Raw genomic sequence first — 25356 nt, 5'->3', positions numbered from 1 at the left:
AAACAATGTCCAGAATGTATTCTTCTGAGTTTTTAACTTAGAACCATGGGTCATCTAATTTTCACATGTATGAAGGTCATGTTCCTGTGGCCTAAGGACACATGACATTAGACCATCTGCTGACATTGGTGCAGGATGCCTTTTCAAAAGGAAGGTAGAACCCTTGCAGGAAACTGTTGAAAATATACCTCAGGGAAGGAGGCATGGGCCTCAGTAGTGCCATAAGGTGGCCCTGAAGAGTTTGAACACTCTTAGAAATGTAGTGTGAACGTAAGTCCAGGTATGAAGCTATTCTTTTGTTGTTGAAAGTACACACAGCAAAAATACACCAATTCAACAGTTTCTGCATGTACAACTTACTGACATGGATTGGATTCTAAGTTGTGCAACCATTCTCCTTTTCCGAGTTGTTCTTCCTCTATCAACATAAACTTATTGCCCCTCAAGCATCCTAGCCAAGCTTTCGAGTTGCTTTTGTTAATTTGATCCCATATACATTATTCTTCAAAGAGCATCAAGTTCAAGGCGGACATTTTTTACTAGTTAAGCTAAACTGTTGTTCCGCTTGAAGAAGAGTGTGGGGCCTATTTTCAGTTTGAAAATGATCTCAGGGCAGCGGTTTTGGGGGTTCATCCAGTCTCCATGTCTCCAGAGAGGTGTGAGACTCTCCCTGCCCCACTCAGCCCTCTGCCCCGTTGTTCTGTGAATGTCTTTACTTAGGTGGCCAGGCTGGAGCGGAACTTCTTCCTAACTAAACGGGAGCTGGAAAGGATCCAGAATGAGTTGGCCACAATCCAGAAAGAACTGGAAGCTCTTGGGGCCAAATATGAGGCAGCCATATTGGAAAAGCAAATGCTGCAGGAAGAAGCTGAAATCATGGAGAGACGGCTAATTGCAGCGGACAAGCTCATCTCAGGTCTTGGGTCTGAAAACATCAGGTCAGTATGGGTAACAAATGCAGGTAAATGCAGTAGATACTTGCTATTTGCAGATTTTGTATTGGGGAAATCGCCTACTTGCCAACATTTACTTGTAACCCAAAGATGAACATGAGTGTCACTTTTGTAGCCCTTTGCAGAGGGGAGTGGGGTGGTCAACGTGAGTTGCCACATGCACGTTCCCACTGAGGTTGAACATTTCAGGTGACGCTGTGTCTTCTCATCTCAGCTCTCGGACTGTAAACAAGTGTCTGGTCTTTGTAATGCCACATCTTTCACATTTTTGTTGGTGATTTTACTGCTTAAAATGGCCCCAGATGGGGTGCTAATGTGCTGTCTGGTGTCCCTAACTGCACCAAGACTGTGGTGTGTCTTACGGAGAAATGATGTGCAGATGATCTGCGCTGGGCATGAGCTCACTGCTAAGGAATCAGCAGTACCAGAGTATCTTCAGACACACACTTAAGACAAGGTTGCGTAGCGAGTAGTTGATGAAGACGTTGTGACCAGAGCCTTGCAGGAGCTTAACCCTGTATGTCCTCAGGAGCAGCTGCTCAGTGTTGTCTCCTTGAGTGTCTTGGTGACTGTATCGACCACAGTGACCACAGACAACAAGAATTTACTGCAGTTCTCGTAGAGCCTTGTTGTTTGCACATGAAGGTCATAAATGGAATTTCTTGCCCTATTGATTCCTTATTCTGTGTTGTATTTTTATCCAAGAACCATATGACAGGTTCCTATTTTACCATATTGTATCTAATGTGGGTAATGGCTGTTTTATATATTCTGCTTCTATCAGGTATTGAGTATTATTTATTAAGTAATCACTAAGGTTCAATGAGGCAGCAGAGCAGTGGAGACAAGAAGAAACCAGTGGCCCATGACAGGCACCCTAGGCCCTAGGAATGTTTACCACTCATGACCTCTGGTCCCCTGCCCTGTTCTGGAAGAGTCTATAGCTGGAAGATACCTCACTGGCCTTCAGTGTCATGTAGCTTTTGTCTTGGGTAACTGATCTCAACAAAACAGCTGTTTCCATCTCAAACCAACCCATATAGAAACAAAAGATTTCTTACTCTCCCATTTATCTCCTTTTCCCAAAACCCACATATTTCAGTGAGTCTGGGCCATAGCAGTAGAGCCCACTTGTGACACCAACTGCTTGAATGATTTCTTTTGGAAAGATCAGTACAAGGCTGGTCCCTATGAAGTGGAGGTGAAAGATGTCCCAGGTGTCCAACTCTTCCAAAATGCCATGCCACTCCATCATCTCTGACATCAACTCCTCCTCCCCTCAGTAGTCTCCCTCCCATCTTAGGGTTTCGTAGTTTGCTGTAATGTCTCATAGAACTCACCAGCTCCCAAAGAAATGGCTCACGTGGTGGTGGAGGCTGGGAGGCTGGCAGGCTGGCAAGTCCCAGGCCCAGGTCTGTGGGTAGTTCTGGAGGATTCTCCCAGCTCACATGTTTGCAGGGGTTGGTGAACCCAAATTGGTGGGTCAGATGACAACAGCTGTGTCAAGTCCAGGGGTGAGATGATGATGAACCAAATGCAAAACTGGCACGATAGAGAGTGAACCTTCCCAGAACATTCCTATGTACATCTTCAAGGAAGCAGAGGATGGTGACTTAAGCCATGCCCTCCAGCAAGGTGGAACTCAAGATATATCCTACCCTAAACAGGCATAGAGAATAGGATTTATAATTTATAATACATCACAAAATGGTGGTGACTTGGGTCACACCCTCCAGCAAGGCAGAACTCAAGATGCATCCCACCCTAAACAGGCATCCAAAAAACCAAACTCATTGCTGTCGAGTCGATTGGACTCATAGTGACCCCTCTTTGGGTTTCCGAGGTGGTATCTCTACAGAAGTAGATTGCCCAATCTTCCTTCCAAGGAGTGGCTGGTGGGTTTGAACCACCAGCCTTCTGGTTAGCAGTCAGATGCTTTATGCACTGTGCCACCAGAGCGCCCATAAACAGGCTTGGGGGTTAGGATTTACAATGCATCACAAGATGGGGGATGATGGCTACAAGGGCCGTATTAAGGAGTTCACTGCACTGCAGTGGGACTGGCTGATGCTAAGGGCAAACCCACTGAGCACAGCTGGTCCACCGGCTGGGACGGTAGTTTCTAATCTGGCATCTAGAATACTGGTATGGAGGGGCACGGACAACTTTTAATGTTTCTAAAGGTAGTAGACTTTGGACATTTCCCAGAAGAGGCCAAGTGACACGCTGCTTTCTTTTCTCTTGGGTAGACGCCTGCCGCCATGCAGAGCAGACCTTGCTGGCCCTCGTGCTGAGCCCAGTGATCAGTGTGTGTGTTTGCCTCTGACTGACGTTTGTGAGCAGTGTCGTTGCTGCTTAGTAAATGGTGTTGACCCCGAATGCATCTCACAGCCACTGACTGATTTGGCCCCTGCGAGGTGGAGTCCGTGGGCAGTGCTCGTGGTTAAATGCTCGGCTGGCAACCAGAAGGTGGGAGGTTTGATTCTACCCCAAGGTGCCTTAGAAGAACGGCCCGGGAGTTCCTCAACATCTGAGAGACCTGTGATCTTCTGAAAGGTCACAGCCGTTGACAACCCCACGGAGCACAGTTCTGCTGTGATCCCCGTGGGGGCGCCGTGAGGCAGAGGCACTGACTGAGGACTTGATGCTGAACTCTGCTGACCTGGGAGTGGGACAGAGCCTTGCAAAATGTCAGGTTCACTAGGCAAACTGGCAGCTATGGAGCGGAGATCCCCATTAGCAGTGCAGCAGGCTGGTCCTTCTAGAACTTTCCTGTGGATGGCGGCTGGGAGGCCCTTGCCAACTGCAGTCCTGCTCTTCCCTGGCAGGTGGCTGAACGACTTGGACGAGCTGATGCACCGCCGAGTGAAGTTACTGGGGGACTGCTTGCTGTGCGCAGCTTTCCTGAGTTACGAGGGAGCCTTTACGTGGGAATTCCGGAATGAGATGGTCAATCAAGTCTGGCAAAATGACATCCTAGAGCGTGGGATTCCCCTGAGCCAGCCTTTCAGGTTGGAGAGCTTGCTCACGGATGATGTGGAGGTTAGCAGGTATGTGCTGCCTGAGCCAGGAAGGCAGGGGGCCTGGGGCCGGGGGGCTGCGTGACATCACCCTGGCTCAGGGCAGGGACTGGTGGGTGGGTGATGGCCTGGGCCACAGCTGACTCAACTGCATAGAAATGGTAGGCTGAGCTGCCCGTCCCCAGAGCCTAGGGCTGGTGGGCTGTCCTGGCCGGCCTGTCCCACCGTCCCCCACCCTTGGTCACTGCTACTCTCCCTTCCAGGTGGGGCTCCCAGGGGCTGCCACCCGATGAGCTCTCCATCCAGAACGGCATCCTCACCACCAGGGCCAGCCGTTTCCCCCTGTGCATCGACCCCCAGCAGCAGGCCCTCAACTGGATCAAGAGGAAAGAGGAGAAGAACAACCTGCGGGTACAGCCTGTCCCCACGTCCCCCCGCTGCCCCATGTCCCCCGCTGCCGCACGTCCACCCGCTGCCCCACGTGCCCCCGCTGCCCCACGTCCCCCCGCTGCCCCACGTGCCCCCGCTGCCCCACGTCCCCCCGCTGCCCCACGTGCCCCCGCTGCCCCACGTCCCCCCGCTGCCCCACGTCCCCCCGCAGCCCCACGTCCCCCCGCTGTGCCTCTCCTTCTCAGAGCAGAGCTTCAGGCTAAGCCCCCTTTTCTGGTGGCCCCGTGCCTCCAGCCCCCTGACCTCCAGCAGAACCCAGCACCGTCCTCTGCCTGCTGGCCCTGCAGAGCCTCTTCGGGGCCATGGCACCTTGCACAGTTCTCTCCTTTACATGCACAGCTGCTCTTGGGCTGTGAGCTGCATGATGGGCCCAGGTCACGATTTCTCCTGCTTGTGCTCCCCCACCCAAGACAGGCCTGGTGGCGGCAGATGCCCAGTCACTGTGTGTGTGTTTGTCTTGGGGGGTGGTTAACAGCTTGACTGAGGTATCATTGATAGATCATCCGCCTTAGTGACCCAGTGCCGCTATACGGAAGTATCACGAGGGGATGGCTTTAACAAGCAGAAGTTTCAGAGGCTCGAAGTGTAAATTCAGGGCCCCTGGCAGCCACTAACCTACTTGATGTCTCTTCTTTGACTGCCCTGGACGTTTCCTAGCAATGGAGTCACAGGGTGTGTGGTCCTGGTGACTGTTCTCGGTCAGTGGGCTGTTTCCCAGGGTCACCTGCGCTGTGGCATATGTCAGAGCCTCATCCCTTTCACAGCTGAATTAAATTCTGTCACTTGGATGTGCCACGTCTCCGTTAGCTGTTCATCAGCAGCAGACAGACGTTGGGCTTCTTTCTGCTTTTAGGCTGTTGGGAGTAGTGGTGCTGTGAATGTTTGCATTTTTACCTGCACGTATATTTTTTTTTTCCTCTTGGCTATACACCTGGAATCGGAATTGATGGGCCTTGATCACTGTCTGGTGAAGAAGTGAATCAGTTAGCAGTTTTCAGTTTTAACTTTCCCTTCTGTTTTCGAGCCCTTGCTTCCAGGTATTGATGTGCCCAATCAGGGAGTTTCTGCCTCTCAGCTTCACATACAACTGAAGTGGACAAACGCTACCAACACAGGCGTGTCTGTAGGTCTCCCCCTTCCTGAGCCTGTCAGAGGGCTCTGAAAGTGCCCCCCCATCCTACTCCCACCCCACCTCTTTGAAAGGAAGGATCCTGGCACTTGGGGAGAGAGGTCATCATGATGTGGTAGGAGAAGTGGGCGCAGAGGAAGGGAAGCCCCAGGAGTTAGAGAGCGTCGTTTCAGGTGTTTTAAGGAAAGAGACGTTAGGTCAGTCTGGAGCTGTGAGCAAAGCGAATAAAGAAAGGGGAATTAGGGTTGTGGACTCTGTGTTTGGATTCCTTTTGAGATCTGAGAGATGTGAGTAAAGAATGAAATTTGCTTGTAATTACTTTGGCCACTGAGCTGTGATTTTGAATGAGATGCTCCTTTGAGCCTGAACCTCATGGATTCCTGGGTGCATACGGGTTACATACCACGCTTCCCTCCCTATTATTTTTCCCTCTTGGGTTCTCTTTAAGGTCATGACATGCTCACTTTCCCCTTCCAAGGCAGTATTCCCTTGGATTTTTTGAGGGTACAGTTAAGTAGGCCAGCTTCCAGCACCTGCTTCCCCTCTCTTGCAGGTCGCCTCCTTTAATGACCCTGACTTCCTTAAGCAGCTGGAGATGTCCATAAAGTATGGAACTCCTTTCCTGTTCCATGACGTTGATGAGTACATCGATCCTGTTATTGATAATGTCCTAGAAAAGAACATAAAATTCTCCCAAGGACGGCAGTTTATCATACTTGGAGACAAGGAAGTTGACTATGACTCAAATTTCCGACTGTATCTCAATACCAAGCTGGCCAATCCCAGATACTCCCCATCGGTGTTTGGGAAAGCGATGGTGATCAATTACACTGGTAAGAATGTACAGAACCTCATCTGCAAATTAAGGTGGTTACCATGGAGGCCACAATCCAAGATGGAGGCTTCCACGGGCCATCACGTTATTCAGGTGCCCCAGGTCATTCTCTCATAGTCACATCTGAACTGGTCGGTTCTTGACAATTAAGCACAATCTAGAAGGTTTGGGGCCCCTTTGGAATGCATATTGCGGGTTTTAATGAGCCTTCCTCCAATCCTGATGCCCCATTCTTCATATAGTCCAGTTTATTGGACTATTTGCTCAGCATACAGATTGAATAACTATAATGAAAGGATACAACCCAGACACACACCCTTCCTGGTTTTAAACCATGCAGTATCCCCTCATTCTTTTTGAATGGCTGCCTCTTGTCTATGTCCAGGTTCTACGTGAGCACAATCAAGTGTTCTTGAGTTCCTTTTCTTCTTCACAATGTTATCCAAAATTTGTTAGGATCCACACAGTCAAATGCCTTGCATAGTCAATAAAACACAACTAAACATTTTTTTCTGGTATTCTCTGCTTTCAGCCAAGATCCATCTGACATCAGCAATGATACCCCTTGTTCCATGTGCTTAAATAAGCTCACTAGTTTTGGGTCTATTTTAAATTAGGGTTCACCAGCATGTGGAAGCCCTGGATTGTGTTTGAGTGTGCCTGTCTTCACTCCTTGTCTGTACATGTCTTCACTCTTACAGCAACATCTCCATTTAATCTGGTAGTTTTTCCTTTGCTCATTTAGGGTGATTTTTGTAGAGGAGTCAATTCTCGTGCTCCTCAAACACTGGTTTAGACCCTAGGTCACTGCTGTGTAGGTCATGGAGACCCAGCATTGAGGCCTCTCCTTGCCCCCCTCCCACTCCACAGTCACACTGAAAGGCCTTGAAGATCAGCTGCTGAGTGTGCTGGTGGCCTTTGAGAGGAGAGAGCTGGAAGAGCAGAGGGAACACCTCATCCAGGAGACAAGTGAGAACAAGAACCTGCTCAAGGACTTGGAAGACTCCCTCCTTCGAGAACTGGCCACCTCCACAGGGAATATGTTGGACAATGTTGAGCTGGTACAAACCCTGGAGGAAACCAAGTCCAAGGCTACAGAGGTATAAGTGGGGGCAGGGAGTGGGCAGCCAGGCTTGGGCCTGGGACAGTGGTCTCTTCACCTTCTGCTCTCATTGGGACACCAGCCTTGATAGTAGTCCTATAGGTTGCATTTTTGGCCTCCAGGGGCCGTCCAGGTTTAGGAGCACTTTGGATCTTGGTATGTTCTCGACCTGACTATTGCTGTATTCAGAGAAAATCTGAAACTTCATAAAAGCTTGCCCACCTCTTGGTCGTCCACAGCAAACTCATGCAGAGTGGCTGTCCCATCTTCAGAAACCCAGTGTCTCTCATTGACTGAATCTGTATCCTCCTCGGGGTGGGGAAGGCTGGCCCATGAGAAGGCAATACCGAATGAGATGTAATGGTGGATTTTCTGCTGCCACTTGAGCTGGGTCCCAGAGCCAGAGGGCCCTGCCATAGTTGGTGTGGGCGTGAAAGTGACGAGATAGAGCATACGCAGCCCAGGGTCCTGAGGCATATTTCCAAGCTATTACCTTTTTTTAAATCATGAAATGCATATACCATACCATATTTTATGCAAATAACACATATTATATCATTTTTTTGTTTGTTTTTTCAAATTTCCCAACCCCCTTGTGCTAGCTTCCTGTGCATATGGTGAATGGTACATATGTGTGCATGTCGTTTACTGGCGTGCATTAGATGAAAAATCTATGATGTACATACGACATAAAACTTGCCATGTTAACAGTGTTTCAGTATTCAATTTCAGTGGCATGAATTGTATTTACAATGTATATGTACCTTCGATTTCCAAAACGTTTTCATCACTGGAGCTGGAATCTCTATGGGCATTGAGCAAACATATCCTCAGGGCTTAGTTTCTCTCATTTCTGGGCTGCGCTATCCCTTGGGTTGGTTCCATTCTCAGCTTCCCCATGGAGCCAAACCTCTGCTCATGGCCTCATATCCTCTCAGGTTCAAGTCCAAAGAGGAAAAGTGAGAATTGTGAAGGTCCTGAGTCACCCTCACACCAGCTCCCATGACTTGGATGCTATCCTGATTGGCTGGCCTGGGTCACATGCTTATCCAGAGTTGGGGTGGAGTCTCATGTATGGAATGAATGGGGGAAAATGGAGTCTTCAAGTAGCAATCAGGGCTGTTCTGGAAGAAAGGGGCATGGTTGCAGGGCAGTTGTCTTAGTTTCCTGGGTTGTCGTACCAAAATACCACCAACTGGGTGGCTTATAATAGGGCTTCAGACCAGTTCAAAATGGTTCAGTAATTGCTGTCAACAAGGACTGCATACGTGTTGCATAGCAACCAGATCTCTTGCCTGTGTATCTTGACCCGAGTAGGAAACAAACAGCTGTGTCCACGCAAAGATGGCGGCACACCACAGTGCTTTGAGCACGTTGCTCCTCAGGGTCCCGCCGATGATACCGCTCTTCAGAAGTCCTGCACAGCCCTCCTTCTGACAGTTTCAGCAGCCGACGCGGGGGATGGGATTATCGGCAGGACTCTGAGCGGGGCACAGACTGTTTGTTTCCTACTTTGGTCAAAATACCATGAGTGACAGGTTGAGTTGGTGTGCAACATGTATGCAGCCCTTGTTTATGAGGGCAGTTACTGAGCCATTGTGAACCGGTTCAAAGACTTGGCTTACCGGAACAGGAAGTTACTGCCTCCCAGTCCTGGAGGCCAGAAGTCTGCACTCAGGGTGTCAGCAGAGCCGTGCTATTGGGGAGGCCCATTTCCTCTCAGCTCCTGGTAGCCCCACTTGTTCCTTGGCTGGAAGCTGACTCTCCCTCTGTCATCACATGGCTCTGGCCTCTGTGTGTCTTTGTCTCTTCTCTTTTATAAGGACACCACTTAACTGGACTAGGACCTCCCCTACTCCAGTATGACCTCATGTTAATGTCACTGCGTACGTATTCAGAGACCCTATTTCCAGACAAGGTCACCAAGACTCGTGGTACAGGGGTTAGGATTTCAGCATGTCTTTGGGGACACAATGCAAACCATAACAGGCGTCAAGCCACACAGTTCCACCAGGTGCCCCAGGCGGGTCCCTGCTCTTGACCCCATCCAGTCCCAGGTGCTGTTAGATCCTTGCGAGCATCACACTGATGTCTGGGCTATCCCCCCATGCCACCCCTGTCTGACTTTCTTGTCCATTGCATGAGCCTGCCTCGTTTCCATCGGGCAGTGCCTTTTATGTAGAGCAGATTCCTTGGTGATGTGTGCCTTTGCTCTAGGTATCAGAAAAGCTCAAGCTGGCAGAGAAGACAGCTCTGGACATCGACAGGCTGCGAGATGGCTACCGGCCGGCTGCCAAAAGGGGCGCCATCCTCTTCTTTGTCCTGTCCGAGATGGCCCTCGTCAACTCCATGTACCAGTACTCCCTGATCGCCTTCCTGGAGGTCTTCGGGTTGTCACTAAAGAAGTCCTTGCCTGATTCCATCCTCATGAAGCGGTTAAGGAACATCATGGACACGCTGACTTTCAACATCTATAACTATGGGTGCACAGGTGCGTCCTCTGCACGTGATCAGGCGCTTAGGCTTCGGGCAGTCGTTCAGTTTCACAGCAACATGCCCTGTGCACAGCTCATCTTCTGGTCCTTCGGTTGAGCCATTTGTTCCCACCACCATAGTTTTAATTCCCAGAAACTCTTTGGCTGTTGCTATTTATTTATTTTTAATATATTTTATTGAAATATAATTTATGTACAGTGAAATGCACAAAACTAAAGTGACATGTTGCTATTCATTTTCAAAACAAGGATTCTATTCTTGTTTTTTAAATGTATCTACTCTTAGCTCTCAGGAAAAAGTATTTTTGGTGAAGATAACACAACAAAACATACACCCCTACAGTAGTTTTTGTGTGTGCAGTTCAGTGACAGAGGTTACATGTTTCACACTGTGTCACCTTGTCACTATTTCTACCTGCCTTATTTCCCTGCCATCAACCCTAGAGACACTCTGCCCTTTAAAGTTCTCATTTGTGCTTTATGGTTTCTGTTGTCTCATAGAGACAATTCTTGAAAAGAATGAAATGTTTAAGGCAAACATTCTTTAGTAACTAAGCTAAACAGTTGTTTAGCTTAAAAATGACTTCAAGGGATAGTTTTAGTTCCAGGTTCAAAAATTGTTTCCAGGCAGTACACTTAGGGGTTACTCCACTCTTACTGTATCTAGTAAGTCTGGTTTCTGTAACAGTTTGAAGTTCTTTTCCACATTTTTCCTCCTGTTGATCAGGATCTAGCAGGTCATTCATTCATCAAATGTTTGGTAATGGTAGCTGGGTCTCATGGCAGAGGAGGCAGTAATTCATGGAGGCAATTAGACTTGGAGTCCATTTCCTTCTGCGATTCCTGGGTCCCCTTCTTCCTCTGTTGTTCCAGGCAAATTGAAACCATTGGTTGTCTCTTGAGTGTTTGCTAGGAAGCTACTCACTGAACTAGGAGGTAGACTAGAGATGCTGGAGACAAGTTAGGCCAGTGGACTGGACAGATCCACAGCCTGAACGGTCGGCAGTTTGAACTCAGCTGTAGCTCCATGGGAGAAAGATGTGGCAGGCTGCTTCTGTAACAATGACAGCCTTGGAAACCCTATGGGGCAATTGCGTCCTAGGGTTGTTCTGAGTCAGATCGATTTGATGGCAATGGGTTTGGTTTGGTTTGGATCAGTGGAGTCACGGAGCCCTGAGGGCACAGTGAGTAAATGCTCAGCTGCTAACCTGTGGGTCAGCTGTTTGAACCCACCAACTGCTCCTCAGGAAAGACGTGGCAGTCAACTTCCATACAGATACAGCCTTGGAAAATCCGTGGGGCAGTTCTGCTCCATCCTAGAGTCTCTATGAGTCAGAATTGACTCGACAGCAGTGGGTTTGGTTTTGTTTTTTATCGGTAGAGACTGTTGGTGGAGTGTGTTTACTCTACAATAAGCATTGCCAAACAAAGGCCGGCAAAAGCCAAGTCTGACCCACTGTGTGCTTTTGTAAATAGTTTTATTGGAACAGGGCCAGACCCATTTGTATGCACGTTACCTCCTCCAACAATAGCAGAGTTGAATAGTTATGAGACACCAAGCCAAAAATGTTTACCATCTGCTTGGAATCAGGCGGGCCATCGTCTTCACTGAGAAGGTGGCGCTAGACCTCTGATGTCCTGCCCTTCCCTCACTCTCCGGAGGCATGTGGTCAGCGCCACATGCAGAAATGCCCGTTCAGATGCTCAGCAGGGGGAGGTCACTGCAGGGCGCACTGGCGGGCAGGCCTCTAGATTGGGCCACGATTTTCACACTCGTTGACGTCAATGCAGAGAGGACTACAAGGAGCCATGCCGTTTGGCTGTTTCGGTCCATTCTCCTTAAATTTAAGCATCCTGTGCAGAAGCAGCTCAGTCCCATGTTTGTAATCCCTGCCCACCCGGTGCTTCCCGCCAGGCCTGTTCGAGAGGCACAAATTACTCTTCTCCTTCAACATGACGGTCAAGATGGAGCAGGCCGAAGGGCGTGTGCCCCAGGACGAGCTGGACTTCTTTTTAAAAGGTAATGAGTTGGCCTGGTTTCCATTCTCCAACCTTCCTTGATACACATTGCACATGTGCATACATTTGTTCATTAAAACAAACATGTCAATAACATTTCTCCTTAAAGGTCGGCTTCTAAGAGAGCTGCTTTAGGGGCTGGCTAAGTGCTCAGCTGCAAACTGAAAAGTCAGTACTTTGAACCAGCCAGCCGTTCTGTGGGAGAGAGATGTGGCCGTCTGTTCCATAAAGATTACAGCCTTAGAAACCGATGGGCAGGTCTCCTCTGTCCTGTTAGGGTCGCCACGAGTTGGAATCATAGTTGCTTTTCAGTTACCAATTCCAGTTTCAAAAATGAGTCTGGTTTGACTTAGAGCCTACAGCTGCCCTGAGGTTGGAAGCTGCCCCAAGCTGCCTGGTTAAAGCCACCAGCAGGGACAAGGGCAGGCTATCCCTCCTCCTCTGTCCAACCTCCTTGGGCAGTGGACATTCCCCGTGGTGAGGGCAGCAGTATAATGAGTGGCTGTCCTCTTCCCCTGTGTTGGCGTCAGCCTCACAGTGGCTGTGTCTCCTCTGTGACTAGGAAACATCTCCCTGGAGAAGAGCAAACGGAAGAAGCCGTGTGCCTGGCTGTCTGACCAGGGCTGGGAAGACATCATCCTTCTGTCAGAAACGTTTGCAGCCAACTTTGGGAATCTTCCTGACGATGTGGAGAAGCACCAAGTTGTCTGGAAGGAAGTGAGCTCCCATGTGTTCTCTCCTCTCACGTTCCCTGCTCCTCAGCAACCTTAAACTTTGCCTTAAACTCTCACGAGTGAGGAGACACTCCTTTGAGTAACCCTTGCCAACTAACTCCCTGGATAGAATTATTCTTTATTCTGCTTCATCCAACTGTGTGAGAGAATCCTCCATCCATTTGTCCATCCACCCATCCGTCCACCCATCCATCCATCTGTCCATCCGTCCATCCATCTATCCATCCATCCGTTTGTCCAAAAAAATAGTGAGCATCTACCATGCACCATGTCCCTTGATGGACCCTGGGCCCCTCTCTTCCTGAAGTTCATAGTTTTGGGGGTAGAAAATGACAGAGCCAACTGGAAGAAGCCTTGGGGTCCATACATGTATAGATTGCCATCTCCTGACAGTAGCCTTTGGGCCCCTCACTTGAAGGTGGAGCCCCGTCAATCCCGAGTTGACGCCGCAGTGATGTCTTTTGCCTTCCTCAGTGGTACGACCTGGATTCGCTGGAGCAGTTTCCGTTCCCCTTGGGTTATGATAAAAACACCAACCCTTTCCAGAAGTTGCTGATTCTCCGCTGTTTCCGTGTGGATCGGGTGTACCGGGCAGTGACCGACTATGTGACCGTGACAATGGGAGAGAAGTGAGTGAGTCGTTTGTGTTTGGCTCTTTCTTAGGGTGGACTCTCCCATCGTCCCACCTGGATTCACAGAGGCTGTGGCTGGCTGGCCCCGGAAGACAGCTGCCCCAGCCCTGCCTTGTCTGATAGCCCCTTTAGAACACCAGCAGCCATACAGCATACAATGTGACCCACAAATGTCATTTCGGATTTCCTAGCAGCCACATTAAGAAGAGTGAAAAGAAACAGGTGCAGTTCATTCAGTGTACAAACATATTATTTCAACATGTCGTCAGTAGAAACAATTAGTGAGCTATTACCATCCTCTCTCTGTATAAAGTCTCCACACTCTGGGTGGATCCACACTTACAGCGCGTCTCAAGCCTGCACGAGCCACGTAGCAAGTAGTCCGTAGCCACGTGGGCCTGGTGGCTGCCGCTCTGGGCAGGGAAGCTGTGGAGTTGAGTGTGAGGCCAGGCAGAAAGCTTAGGGGGCAAACTCAAACACCCGTCCTGGTGGGCATCAGGCTGGGTGGGGCTGTGGCAAGCTGGCGAGGCCAAGTCCCAATCCCTGGGGACCACAGCCCCTGGGCTCTGCTGTGACTGGGTGGTGACGGATGGTAGTGTAGACCCAGAGTGGCCAGACTCTTCAAAAGGAACTACAAGTGTGAGAGTTTACAAGAAAACTACTTCTATGTTTTAATTTGAAACACTTAAAAAATTTCAAAATTAATTTTAAAAAGATCCCTAGATTTGGGACACACCTGTGGGGCTGTCAGTGTGGGGCCTCTGGGTTTTGTGCCCAGGGGCTGTCCACCAGAAAGGCGGGTGAGTCAGGGGTCAAAATAAGTCCACCAATCCCCACACGCATGTCCTAAGCTGGGCAGGAGGGGCACAGAAAGGCCCTATTGTCCAGGAGCTGGCCACCCAGCCCATTCCAACACCAAGAAAATGGGGGAGTGATGGTTCCAAGGCTGGGCGCTGGGAGGGGTGGACACTGAGCAGCCTGGCTGGCCCTTCCTCTGTCTGCTTGCTCCCCCAGGTACGTGCAGCCCCCCATGATCAGCTTTGAAGCCATTTTTGAGCAGAGCACCCCCAATTCACCCATCGTGTTCATCCTGAGTCCCGGCTCTGACCCTGCCAGCGATCTCATGAAACTGGCCGAGCGAACTGGTTTTGGAGGAAACCGCCTCAAGTTCCTTGCCATGGGTCAAGGCCAGGAGAAGGTGAGGGCCTGGCCTGTGTTAACCAACCTCTGCTGCTGTGCTCAGAGCTGGCCCTGCGTGGGAGCTGGACACACTTGCTGTCTACGGAGCAGTAATCCAGTGTGTGAAAAGGGCTGCATTAGTAATGACTTCATAGCCTGGCACCTTGTGTGCCCTGTTCTTCTCAGAGCCCTCTCACCGGTCATTGTCACTGTCGACATTGTTGTCATGACCACACTCGTCCTTGCAGCAGCCCCGTGGTGGGTCAGGCTGCTGTTTCCTGCTGTGTGGCTGGCCCAGGAAGTAGGGTGAGAGAGACAAGCCCAGGCCCATGCAGCACAGAGCTTGTGCGGTTCTGGGACCTGGTTTTCTGGGGCCAGGCACTCACCTCTCCCGAGCCCGCCTCTCCACACTGCACAGTGCATCTGTCAGCTGGCTGTGATGGTCAGGATGCTTGGAACAGGTGGCAGGAAAAGCCTTCAGGGGACAGTGTGGTGGTCAGACTTGTGGGCTCTGGGCAGAGGGAATGGAGCCCCTGGGAGCTATGGCCCCACCTTGGCAGACCCTCCACTTGTGGGAGCCGTGAAATGAGGGCGGGGGACCTCGTGCCAGATCGCCTAGGAGGCGAGCTGGGGGCACTGACAGGCATAGCCATCTCCTCACCACACGGAACCCAAGGAAAGTCACTTACTGCAGCACTCGTGTAAGCCTGAGGTTATTTTAAAATCAAGATTTTATTTGAGTTTTTAGCTTGTTTTTACTTTGAATTACAAACTCCGTATTTGCAAATTTGCCTGCTCCATAAAATGTGTTTATAACCCCAAAAGATTCCTGCCGACACTTTCATGGTCATTTGCAGACACGCACAGCATACAGTGCATATTCAAGTCACCCGACAAGCACGCTTGCGCCCGAGGTTGCACAAAGCAACACTCTGCCACGTCTCAGCTCTCAGACTGGAAACGGGTCTTCTCGATGGTCTGTCTGGTGCATTTGTAGGTGTTTTTCGTTGCTGATTTTCCTGGCGTAAAATGGCCCCTAAGCGTGCAGCTGCAGTGCTGTGTAGTGTTTTAAGCACAGGCAGCCTATGGTGTGCCTTACGGAGAAAATGTGTGTCTCTGATGAGCTCCGCTGAGGCGTGAGACATAGTGCTGTTGGCCACTAATGAATCAACAATATGCAAATACGATTGTCTTTACACAGAAACACATGAAACAAGGTTACGTACTGATGGGTTGACAGAACACAGCGACCAGAGGCTGAGAGGAACATAACCCTGTGTTTCTCCTTGACCAGAGGCTCATGTTCGTTAAATCAGTGTCTTCAGCGAGTTTACAGGGCACACCTACCACGAGTCACAAGCATCAGCTGTACACGAGAGGGGACACTGTGATCATTTTCCATGCTTGGGGCCTTGAGGATCTGACGGTGGCCAGTGCTGCTTCCTGGGAGAGTTTTAGCTTGTTTCCTTCAGCACAGCTTCATGGGGTGGTCAGGGTGCAGGTGACTGGGTTGCAGAAATCGGGGCTCTTGGGGTTGTGGAGACCAGAGGGGTGCCTATGTCGAGTAGCCCAGTGGACACCGGTGGCCCTCAGGGAACCCCAACGACCATCTGAAGGCCCCTCTGGAGCTCATGGAGCACCAGCTTTCGTGGCTCCCTCTTGGGTGGGCCATTACTGTTCTGTGGTCTGGGACGTGTCTCCACAGAGCATGGGCTTTCCATGGCTCTGGGACGCCAACTCTTCTTTTCTCCCTTGACATTGGTGCAGGTGGCACTGCAGCTGCTGGAGACGGCGGTGGCCCGCGGGCAGTGGCTGATGCTACAGAACTGCCACCTCCTGGTCAAGTGGCTGAAGGATCTGGAGAAGTCCCTGGAGAGGGTCACCAAGCCCCACCCAGACTTCCGCCTGTGGCTCACCACAGACCCCACCAAGGGCTTCCCCATCGGGATTCTGCAGAAGTCCCTAAAGGTCTGGCCTCAGACAGACACCCACGTACCCACAGCCCGACTTCTCAGACCATTGCCTTGTTGTACTTGAGTGTGGGAGTGTGGGAGTGTGCGCAGTTAGAGAGAAACCTTAGGATTCACTTAAAACCTCAGGGTACCTATATCCGTTTCCTGAGGCTGCTGTAACAAATTGTGGCAAACTGGGTGGCCCAAAACAGAAGGAGTTGGTTCTCCCCCGGTTCTGGAGGCCACACGTGCGGTGACCAGGGCTGGGTCCCTGTGGGGGCTCTGAGGGAGAAGCTGTTCCTCGCCCCTCCCCCAGCTTCTGGTGTTGCCAGCCCCTCCCTGGCGTGTGGGGCATCACGCTGGTCTCTGCTCGGCCGTCACGTGGCCTTCTCCCCTGTGTGTGTGTGTCTTTGCCCAGATTTCCCTTTTTTAATTGGTTTACAGCCCAATCGAATCCAGTATGACCTCATCTTAACTTGATCACACCTACAAAGACCTCTCCAAATAAGACCACTGTGATAGCTAAGTTGTGTGTCAGCTTGGCTGGGCCTGGTTGAGTGGCTGGGCAGCTGGGTGTAGTTATGACCCATGATGAGACCGATAATCAACTCATCATGGTGGACTCTACTGGGGCAGCTGAGTAGCTACCTTAGGGATGTGGTTTGCTTCCAGTATGTAAGCAGCAGCACTGAGACAGGTCTCTGGAGCTCCCTGGCACATCTGAATCCTGCATTTGGCTGAGTCTTCATTCAGCATACTGCCATGTTGTCTGCCAATTTTAGGATTGTCCCTGGATTTGAACCAGTGGCCTGCCATGTGTAATAATCTTGGGAGTGTGCCATTTTACTTGCCGACCTTGGGCTTGTTAGCCTCAGGAGCCAGCAACTGCCTGAGTGAAGAGATGCTTCTAGTTCCAGTGGGCCAGGAGCAAGAGGCAGACCTGAAGCCCGAAGTCGAGGGGCTTTCACCTAGCCCCTAGAGCTGGCACTTCAAACAAACTTGGACTTCTAGCATCCTAAACTGTAAGAACTCTGATGGCATAGTGCCTAAGGCACTTGACTGCTAACCAGAAGGCTGGCGGTTCCAACCCACCAGCCACTCCTCAGAAGGAAGGTTGGGCAATCTACTTCTGTAGTGATACTGCCTTGGAAACCCAAGGAGGGGTCGCTATGAGTCGGAGACAACTCCATGGCACATAACAACAACAACAACAAACTGCAAGAGAATAAACCCGTCTGTTACAGCTATCCACTTGTGGCATTTCCTACTAGAATAGCACTAGAGGACCAAGGCAGCTACATCCACAGGTTCCAGGTAGACATGAATTCTGGGGGGATGCTGGTCACCCCAGACAGTACTCCTTCCCACCACTTAGTCTTTGGAGATTAGCACTGTCCTGAACTGGGTGTTGGTCATTCCCATGCATGTCATTAGCAATTAAGTATGTTTCTATAACAATATCTAGGTTAGTGTTTATCTGTTTAAAATTTATTAATCATCCTACTTTATTTCCAGTGGTGGGCCCACTGTTAGCAATTAAAGTGTGCCCCCATAAAATGTGTATGTGAATCCTAATCTCTATGCCTATGGTTATAATTGAGCTTGGGAAGGGGTTGCCTTTGTTGTTAATGACACAGGATTAGTGGGGGGAGTGTTTTAAGTTAATCTCTTTTGAGATATAAAAGAGATTAAACAAGTAAGAGAAGCAGAGACTTGGGAAGGGAGGTACCAGCTGCATGAGGATCTCCCAGGAGCAGAAGCTCAAAAGGGACAAGGACCTTCGAGAGGCGACAACAGAAGGCTTCTCCGACAGCCATGCTCGAATCCCAGTTCTAACCTTGTCCACTGTGAGAGAAGAAGTTTGTTTGTTAAAGCCGCCTACTCGGAGTATTTCTATGACAGCACCAGGAGGTCACTGAGATACCCACCCCCATTTGTATGACTCCAATCATCGTGTGCAGAAGCTTCTGTTGGTTGGCATGCCTCGTTTAATTTATTCGTCAGGGAATTCTTTTGGACAGGGTTTTTCATCACTCTTTCTGGGTGAGTAGAGAGAAGACTTGTTGTTGTTATGTGCCGTCGAGCCGGACCCGACTTATAGCGACCCCTCGTTGGATTGCCTAGGCGGTATCACTATGGAAGTAGATTGTCCCATCTTCCTTCCGAGGAGTGGCTGGTAGGTTTGAACTGCCAGGCTTCTGGTTAGCAGTCAAGTGCCTTAGGCACTGCGCCACCAGAGCTCCTAGAGGGAAGACTTAGCTCCTTCCACGTACAGTTGAGGATCCCAAGGTTCAGAGAGGCGTTCAGAAGCCTTCTCAGGCTCACTTGGAAGCAGGCCTCAGGGGTGAGGCTCACTCTTGCTCTTTGCCTGGCTTCTCTGAGCCCTGAGCAAGAGGATTCTACTGTTGGAGAAACAGGAAAAACTGCTGTCAGAGATGAGGGAAAAGCCAAGACGTCCACGTTATCGTGCTCTGCAGAGCTCTGCTTAGGGGTCTGCTTCGTTTTTGTCTCCTGGTAGGTTGTCACAGAACCACCCAACGGGCTGAAGCTCAACATGAGAGCAACGTACTTCAAGATCTCTCACGAGATGCTGGAGCAGTGTCCACACCCAGCGTTCAAACCCCTGGTGTACGTGCTGGCGTTTTTCCACGCCGTGGTGCAGGAAAGAAGAAAGTTCGGGAAGATCGGCTGGAACGTCTACTATGACTTCAACGAGTCCGACTTCCAGGTTAACAGGCGCTGCTGCTGCTCCTGCGAGAACTTCCTTCGCGGGCTCGTGGCTCCCCTGCCCTTTCCTCCGGGGCCCAGTTACGCCAGAGGGGTTCTCTGCCCGTTGACCAAAGACTCAGAATGTGGATGTCTCTGTAGGTGTCAGCGTAACCAAGCCTGTGCTTCCTCTCTTCAGGTCTGCATGGAAATTTTGAATACGTACTTAACAAAAGCCTTTCAGCAGAATGATCCCAGGATCCCATGGGGCAGCCTCAAGTACCTAATTGGAGAGGTAGGAGTGTCTTAGGGACCCTTGGCCATGATGCCTTCTGAGGGCTGGAGGTGGGCTGTGGCCCTGGTACCCTTTCCGTGTCCTCTGGCATCTTCAGGGAACTCCCTTTAGCTCCTGCCTCCCTCAGCTGAAGGGCCCTGGGAGCCCACACACCATTCCTACCCATCCCCTCGTGGTTCATTTCCTGCGTGAGCTCATCCACGTGGAGGTCTCTGCAACTGGACAGAGCCACCCCAGGCTCATGCCTGGCGTCTGCTGGGACTTGGCAGGACCTGGCTGGCTGTCCTTTTGGCAAACCATCAGTGATTTTCTCCTGGTCAGTGGGCAGGATGTCTACTCTGGAGACCACACTTCACACACAGCTCGTGGGGTGTGCCCCCGGTGCCTGCGTACTGCCCAGACAGTAGCGTTGCTAAACCCAAAGTGGCTGCTGACGTCTTTGGTTGTTTGGTTTATTAATTTGTTCGTTACTTTTTGGGGGAATTTTGTAGACTGCACACTAGTTCCCAGCGCTTCATGAGGGCTGCCTGTCCCTTTGGACACTGTCCCTTAGAACTGCAGTGGGATTGTGTGGACAAGCCCTCTGGTATATACCCTGGGTCAGTGTGACTGGAGGTGCACAGTGGCCAGGGCCACAAGGTTCTCACCAGCCCTGCGTGTGCTCCTGACCCTGGGCGAGGCCTCTGGGCTTTGGGCCTCGAGGTGCACCCAGTTGGCTCGACGTTCCTGGCAGGCTCGCACCCTCGGTCATTTCAGGTCATGTACGGAGGACGGGCCATTGACAGCTTCGATCGCCGCATCCTGACCATCTACATGGACGAGTACCTGGGAGATTTCATTTTTGATACTTTCCAGCCTTTCCACTTCTTCCGGAACAAAGAAGTGGACTATAAAATCCCCCCCGGTGATGTAAAAGAAAAATATGTTGGTGAGATTTCTCTCACGTTAAAAACTGTTTTTAATGTTTCTCTGAGTGAGACCATGCATTTCAGTGGTTTGGTTTTCAGCGGTTGGCTGGATAGTTCCTTTGACCCCTCTAAGTGGACTCCTGTGCTGGTTGGGCATGGCCTGTTGCCCCCTACAGGCGGCCCAGTGGGCTTCACCCAGCGCTGGTACTGACAGAGCCAGCGCAGATTATCTGGCCTGGGATGATGGTAAATACACCAGAGCACACCTGGAAAAGCAGCCTCTTGGGGCCATGTTCCTAAAAGATAAACATACAGCCAGATGGTGTGTGTGTGTGTGTGTATGTAGAAATATTACCCACTAAGTGATGGGACTTGGTCCTTCACCCCTGGGCATGTGTAGGCTGTGGCCCTCAGAGAGGGATGCCAGCTTAAAGGTATGACCTGTCTGTGTTCTCTGTGACGCAGAAGCCATTGAGGCCCTTCCTCTTGCCAACACTCCTGAAGTGTTTGGTCTGCATTCCAATGCTGAGATTGGATACTACACGCAGGCGGCTCGGGACATGTGGGCTCGCCTGCTGGAGCTGCAGCCTCAGACTGGTAAGGTCCTCTCTGGAGCATGGCGTTAGGGTCTGGGGGTCTGGTGTCTGTCAGTTCCCGGCGCGACTGTTTTGGTCGTAACGTTTCCCACACTGCTGACTGTTGCTGAGAGTCGGAAGGTTCAGAATGCTCCCACCCCACACTCGGAGGTTTTGCTTCCTCTAACGATGCCCTGGTTGCAGGGGAATCCAGCAGTGGTATCAGCCGTGACGAGTACATCGGCCAGGTGGCCAAGGACATCGAAAACAAGATGCCCAAAGTCTTTGACTTGGACCAGGTCAGGAAGCACCTTGGAATGGGAATCTCCCCCACTTCCGTGGTGCTCCTGCAGGAGCTGGAACGCTTCAACAAGCTGGTGATACGGATGTCCAGGTCTCTGGTCGAGTTGCAGAGGGTGAGCGTGTTAGTGTGCAGGTGGCGGCCTGGGGTGGGGCTTGGTGTCCGGGGATGGTCTTCCTTGCCTTCTCTTGATCTTGTAATCAGGCCTTGGCTGGAGAAGTCGGGATGAGCAATGAGTTGGATGGTGTAGCCAAGTCGCTTTTTGTCGGGCATATCCCGGACATCTGGAGAAAGCTTGCCCCTGACACCCTGAAGAGCCTTGGGAACTGGATGGTTTACTTCTTGCACCGGTTCAGCCAGTACACATCGTGGGTGAGTGGAGGCACCATCAGCCTTTGCTGACAAAAGGCGGAGCCTGTACTCCTTCCAGCCACCTCCCACCCCTGCTCCCAGCCACCAACAGGGACCTCTGTCAGCAGTTGACTGGGGATTCTACAAATGGTCCCTGATTCTATGAGCATGTCTGTGTCTTTCTTCTCCTTTTTATTTATTTTTGTTAACATTCTGAAGCATACTACACACAACATGATTTATTCAACAAGGAGGGTATCTTGGCAATGGTTCCGTGTTGGTACACACAGATCCAACCCATTCTTTTTAGTCTCTTCCATTTTACATATGTTCCATCTTCCGTCCCTGCTGGTGGACATGCAGACAGTGGCCATGTTTTTGGTCATGCAGCCTTCTGTGCACATGCCTTCAACACCGACCTGAGTGTGTCAGTTGAGCAAGTGGTACCCGTGACCCCCTCCCAGGAGAAACCCCCTCCCAGGGCAGCCCACACAGAGAAGAGGCCAGGTGAGCTTCAGGAGCAGACACTGCTCTCCTGCGGCCCCCAGGTCTTGTCTGTGGTCCGTACACCGTCTTTCGTGGTGCAAGAGAGGGGCCTCCTTCACTGCTCACTGGGAGCAGGTATGGAAGTGCGCTTGGCCAGGTGCTGAGCTACGCGGTTCCTGAGAAGGTTGCCATGTGTTCAGGGCAAGAGGGGAGGGCTGGGCCAGCAGGCCAGCAGCTGCTGTGGGCTGTGTTTTGGGTGAAGACACTGTAGGAGAGAAGTCAGCCTGCACTCTTGTCCATCTATGAAGCCAGCCCAGCACGGCCAGTCTTAAGGTTCACTTGGGGGTCACAGGGAAAGGTGACAGGGTAGTCTCGGCTGCCCCCTTCCACAACATCCCGTGGGTAAGTTCCTAGCAGTGTAAGAGTTGCGTTTAAAGGGGGTGTGCGTTGTAAATTCGGGTAGCTCTCACCAGCTGACTCTGGAGAAGTCGAAACTTCACCTCTTGGCCACACTGTGTCCTCAGGGCCTGGATCTTGGTCTCTGATAGGTTTGATCTGTGGGTCTGGAGTCATGGTGGGGCTGAGAATAATTTATATAATCTTGGGCATTTTGTGTCTTTTTCTGTGAATTGTCTTTTCATATCCTGTTTTTTTTTTTTAATTTTTATTGAGTTCTTCACTTTTTCATATTGATTTTTAAGCGCTCTCTGTATAGCAAGGAAATCATCCTTTTATCTGCCTATGTTGCAGATATTTTCCACAGCTTGTCTGACTTTCTTTATTTTATATATATATATATATATATTTTTTTTTTCCCCCACAGAAAGAAAGGTTTTAAGTTCTGATTCAGTCAAATCCATCATTTTTTTTATGGTTTATAGGTTCTTGTATTTCCTATTTTAAGATTCAAAATAATTTGAGGTTTTTTTTTGATCTGGTACTTTTATGGATGTTTTGCATCTAAATCTTTGGTTCATCTGGAATCTGCAAACCAGCTTGTTTTTTTCCAAATGGGCTGCCAGTTTTTCCAACACTTTCTCTTTTCCGCTGAAGCAAAGTGCGTCTCTTAGGATATACTGAGTTTCTCTGGTCAACTTTTATCTGGTTTGGGTGGCATTCACCTGTTCCTACTAGCTGCCATCTCCTCTCTGCAGGTCACAGAGGGTGAGCCCAGCGTGATGTGGCTCTCAGGCCTGCACATCCCGGAGTCCTACCTCACGGCGCTGGTGCAGGCCACCTGCCGGAAGAATGGCTGGCCGCTGGACCGCTCTACCTTGTTCACGCAGGTGACCAAGTTCCAAGATGCAGACGAAGTGAATGAGCGGGCAGGACAAGGTACTGTTGGCTCATGTGGAGCCACAGCCCTGAACCCCAGTTTTCTTCCCTGCGCCTCCTCAGCTCAAGGGCTGAGCACAGGGTGCACCAGACTGCTGCCAGGACTGGTGGCCATGCAGGCTGTGTGCTGACATCTCTGTGGGGCAAACCAATATGAGACGTGGGGTTGAGGCCAGGGAGACCTGAACCCATGCTTACCCTACCTGTGTGGCCAAAAGAGTTCCTCGGTCACAGTGAGCTCTTCCAAAGGATTAGACTGCCCACCGGCCTCCCTGTGAACCCCAAGGGGCCAGGGAAATGGAGCCAGCGAGGAAGATGGACGAAGTTGGTTGGAGCCTCCACTTCCCAGAGCCCCTGGCTCTGCAAGGCTTCCAGTCCCTGTTCCCAGTCACTCTTGTGAACGGGGCCTTTGGGGTGCTATGGTGCCAGCTGTCCCCTGGGGCTCCTCACTGTCACAGCCTGAGTGCCCCCCCCCCCGGTATGTGACTGAGTCCTGGGCAGGGAGGTTCAGGCCAGCTGGCAAGGGAGCATTTCGTCTGCTCTGTGGTGGCCGTGGGATGGGCCATGTGGCTGTGGAGGGTCCCCAGGCTGCGGGTGGCACAGGCCCTCTGCTCTGTGGGGAAGGAGAGCCTGGCACTTGGTGTTGGCTGCGCATCTGGTGGAACCCAGGTCCCCTCGCCTCTAGGCTGCTTCGTCTCAGGCCTGTATCTGGAAGGTGCGGACTGGGACATAGAAAGGGGCTGTCTCGTCAAGAGCAAACCCAAGGTGCTGGTGGTCGACCTGCCCATTCTGAAGATTATCCCCATCGAAGCCCACCGCCTCAAACTGCAGGTGAGAGGCGGGCCTGCCCGCATTCCCCTCAGGCTTCCACCACGTGCTGTATGCTGACGAGTTAGAGCTGAGATGGTTTATGACAGACTCGCCTTCTCTCTGGGGGCCCCTCACCTCTGACCTGTGACGGGCTGGGGAAGTCTGTGGTGAGAGCTCGGGACCCACTCCCTGGGAACATGCCTGCGTGCACACGTGCGTGAGCAGGTCACTCCAGGTGTCCCTGACACAACTCTAGAACCAGGGGCTCGACCAGCCGCAGGCAGGACCCGCCTCCCTCCTTGGGAGACTGGCTGGGAGCCGCTCGAACCGGAACACCTTTCCCTGTGGTGTGGGCTGCAGCCAGAACCCACGGCCGTAACGCTCAGCTGAGGTGCCCTGGACGGCTCACAGGCACCGCCCTGCCCCAGGCCCTGCCTTCGCCGCCCTGTGGATGTCCTCCTCCCTCCCCGGAAGGGGGCGTCTCGGGTCTGTGTCCATGGGCTGCCTCTCCTCCGCAGAACACCTTCCGGACGCCCGTCTACACCACCTCCATGAGGAGGAACGCCATGGGAGTGGGCTTGGTGTTCGAAGCCGACCTGTTCACCACACGGCACATCTCGCACTGGGTGCTGCAGGGCGTGTGCCTCACCCTGAATGCTGACTAGCCTGCGGGCTCGCCCTGCCGCTGGCCCTGGGGGTTCTGGGGACTTCCAAGGAGCGGCAGGCCTGCTGTCATTTCTGGGGCCTCTCAGGGCCTGCACAGGTGCACGAGGGAGACAGGCGGGCCCGACACTTACTTCCCTGGAACGTCACGGCAGCAGTTTGAATCTCTTCCCACGCAAATGAGCCCAAATGACTGTCCTTCAACTGTTGTTCCCTCAGGACTCTGTGTTCACAAAGTAAACACTATACAACGTTACAGGCATGTTGCGTTTCTCCTCCTTCTGGGGCACGGGTTTGGTTCAGCACAGGTGCCTAGCACGGCCTGGGCACAGCTGAGAACCCTCCCAAGCCGCCTAAAGGACGACCCAGGTGCGATCGCTCAGGTGGGGGCAGCACACCTGGCCCGGGCTGGGGCGGGACCTGGCT

General features: G+C 51.4%; 1 protein-coding gene across 1 annotated transcript in view; it reads left to right on the top strand.

Moving 5' to 3' along the window:
- DNAH10 (dynein axonemal heavy chain 10) overlaps positions 1–24932 on the top strand; it is a 147363-nt gene extending 122431 nt beyond the window's left edge. Inside the window, exons 60-79 of the mRNA XM_042780591.1 lie at positions 721–938; positions 3782–4003; positions 4237–4384; positions 6106–6385; positions 7258–7487; positions 9707–9980; positions 11900–12004; positions 12566–12720; positions 13212–13366; positions 14384–14567; positions 16316–16516; positions 19019–19228; positions 19406–19501; positions 20258–20429; positions 20875–21006; positions 21189–21400; positions 21490–21657; positions 23277–23457; positions 24143–24288; positions 24786–24932. Coding sequence (XP_042636525.1) covers positions 721–938; positions 3782–4003; positions 4237–4384; positions 6106–6385; positions 7258–7487; positions 9707–9980; positions 11900–12004; positions 12566–12720; positions 13212–13366; positions 14384–14567; positions 16316–16516; positions 19019–19228; positions 19406–19501; positions 20258–20429; positions 20875–21006; positions 21189–21400; positions 21490–21657; positions 23277–23457; positions 24143–24288; positions 24786–24932 — 3636 coding nt within the window. The remainder of the gene's footprint in view (positions 1–720; positions 939–3781; positions 4004–4236; positions 4385–6105; positions 6386–7257; positions 7488–9706; positions 9981–11899; positions 12005–12565; positions 12721–13211; positions 13367–14383; positions 14568–16315; positions 16517–19018; positions 19229–19405; positions 19502–20257; positions 20430–20874; positions 21007–21188; positions 21401–21489; positions 21658–23276; positions 23458–24142; positions 24289–24785) is intronic.
- The last annotated feature ends 424 nt before the right edge of the window (positions 24933–25356 follow it).

This window comes from Orycteropus afer, unplaced genomic scaffold (genome assembly GCF_000298275.1).
Source record: "Orycteropus afer afer isolate SDZICR_OR568_19922 unplaced genomic scaffold, OryAfe1.0 scaffold00048, whole genome shotgun sequence".
Taxonomy (NCBI): domain Eukaryota; kingdom Metazoa; phylum Chordata; class Mammalia; order Tubulidentata; family Orycteropodidae; genus Orycteropus; species Orycteropus afer.
Note: the sequence above shows the minus strand (reverse complement) of the source record. Positions and strands in the feature narration are given on the sequence as shown.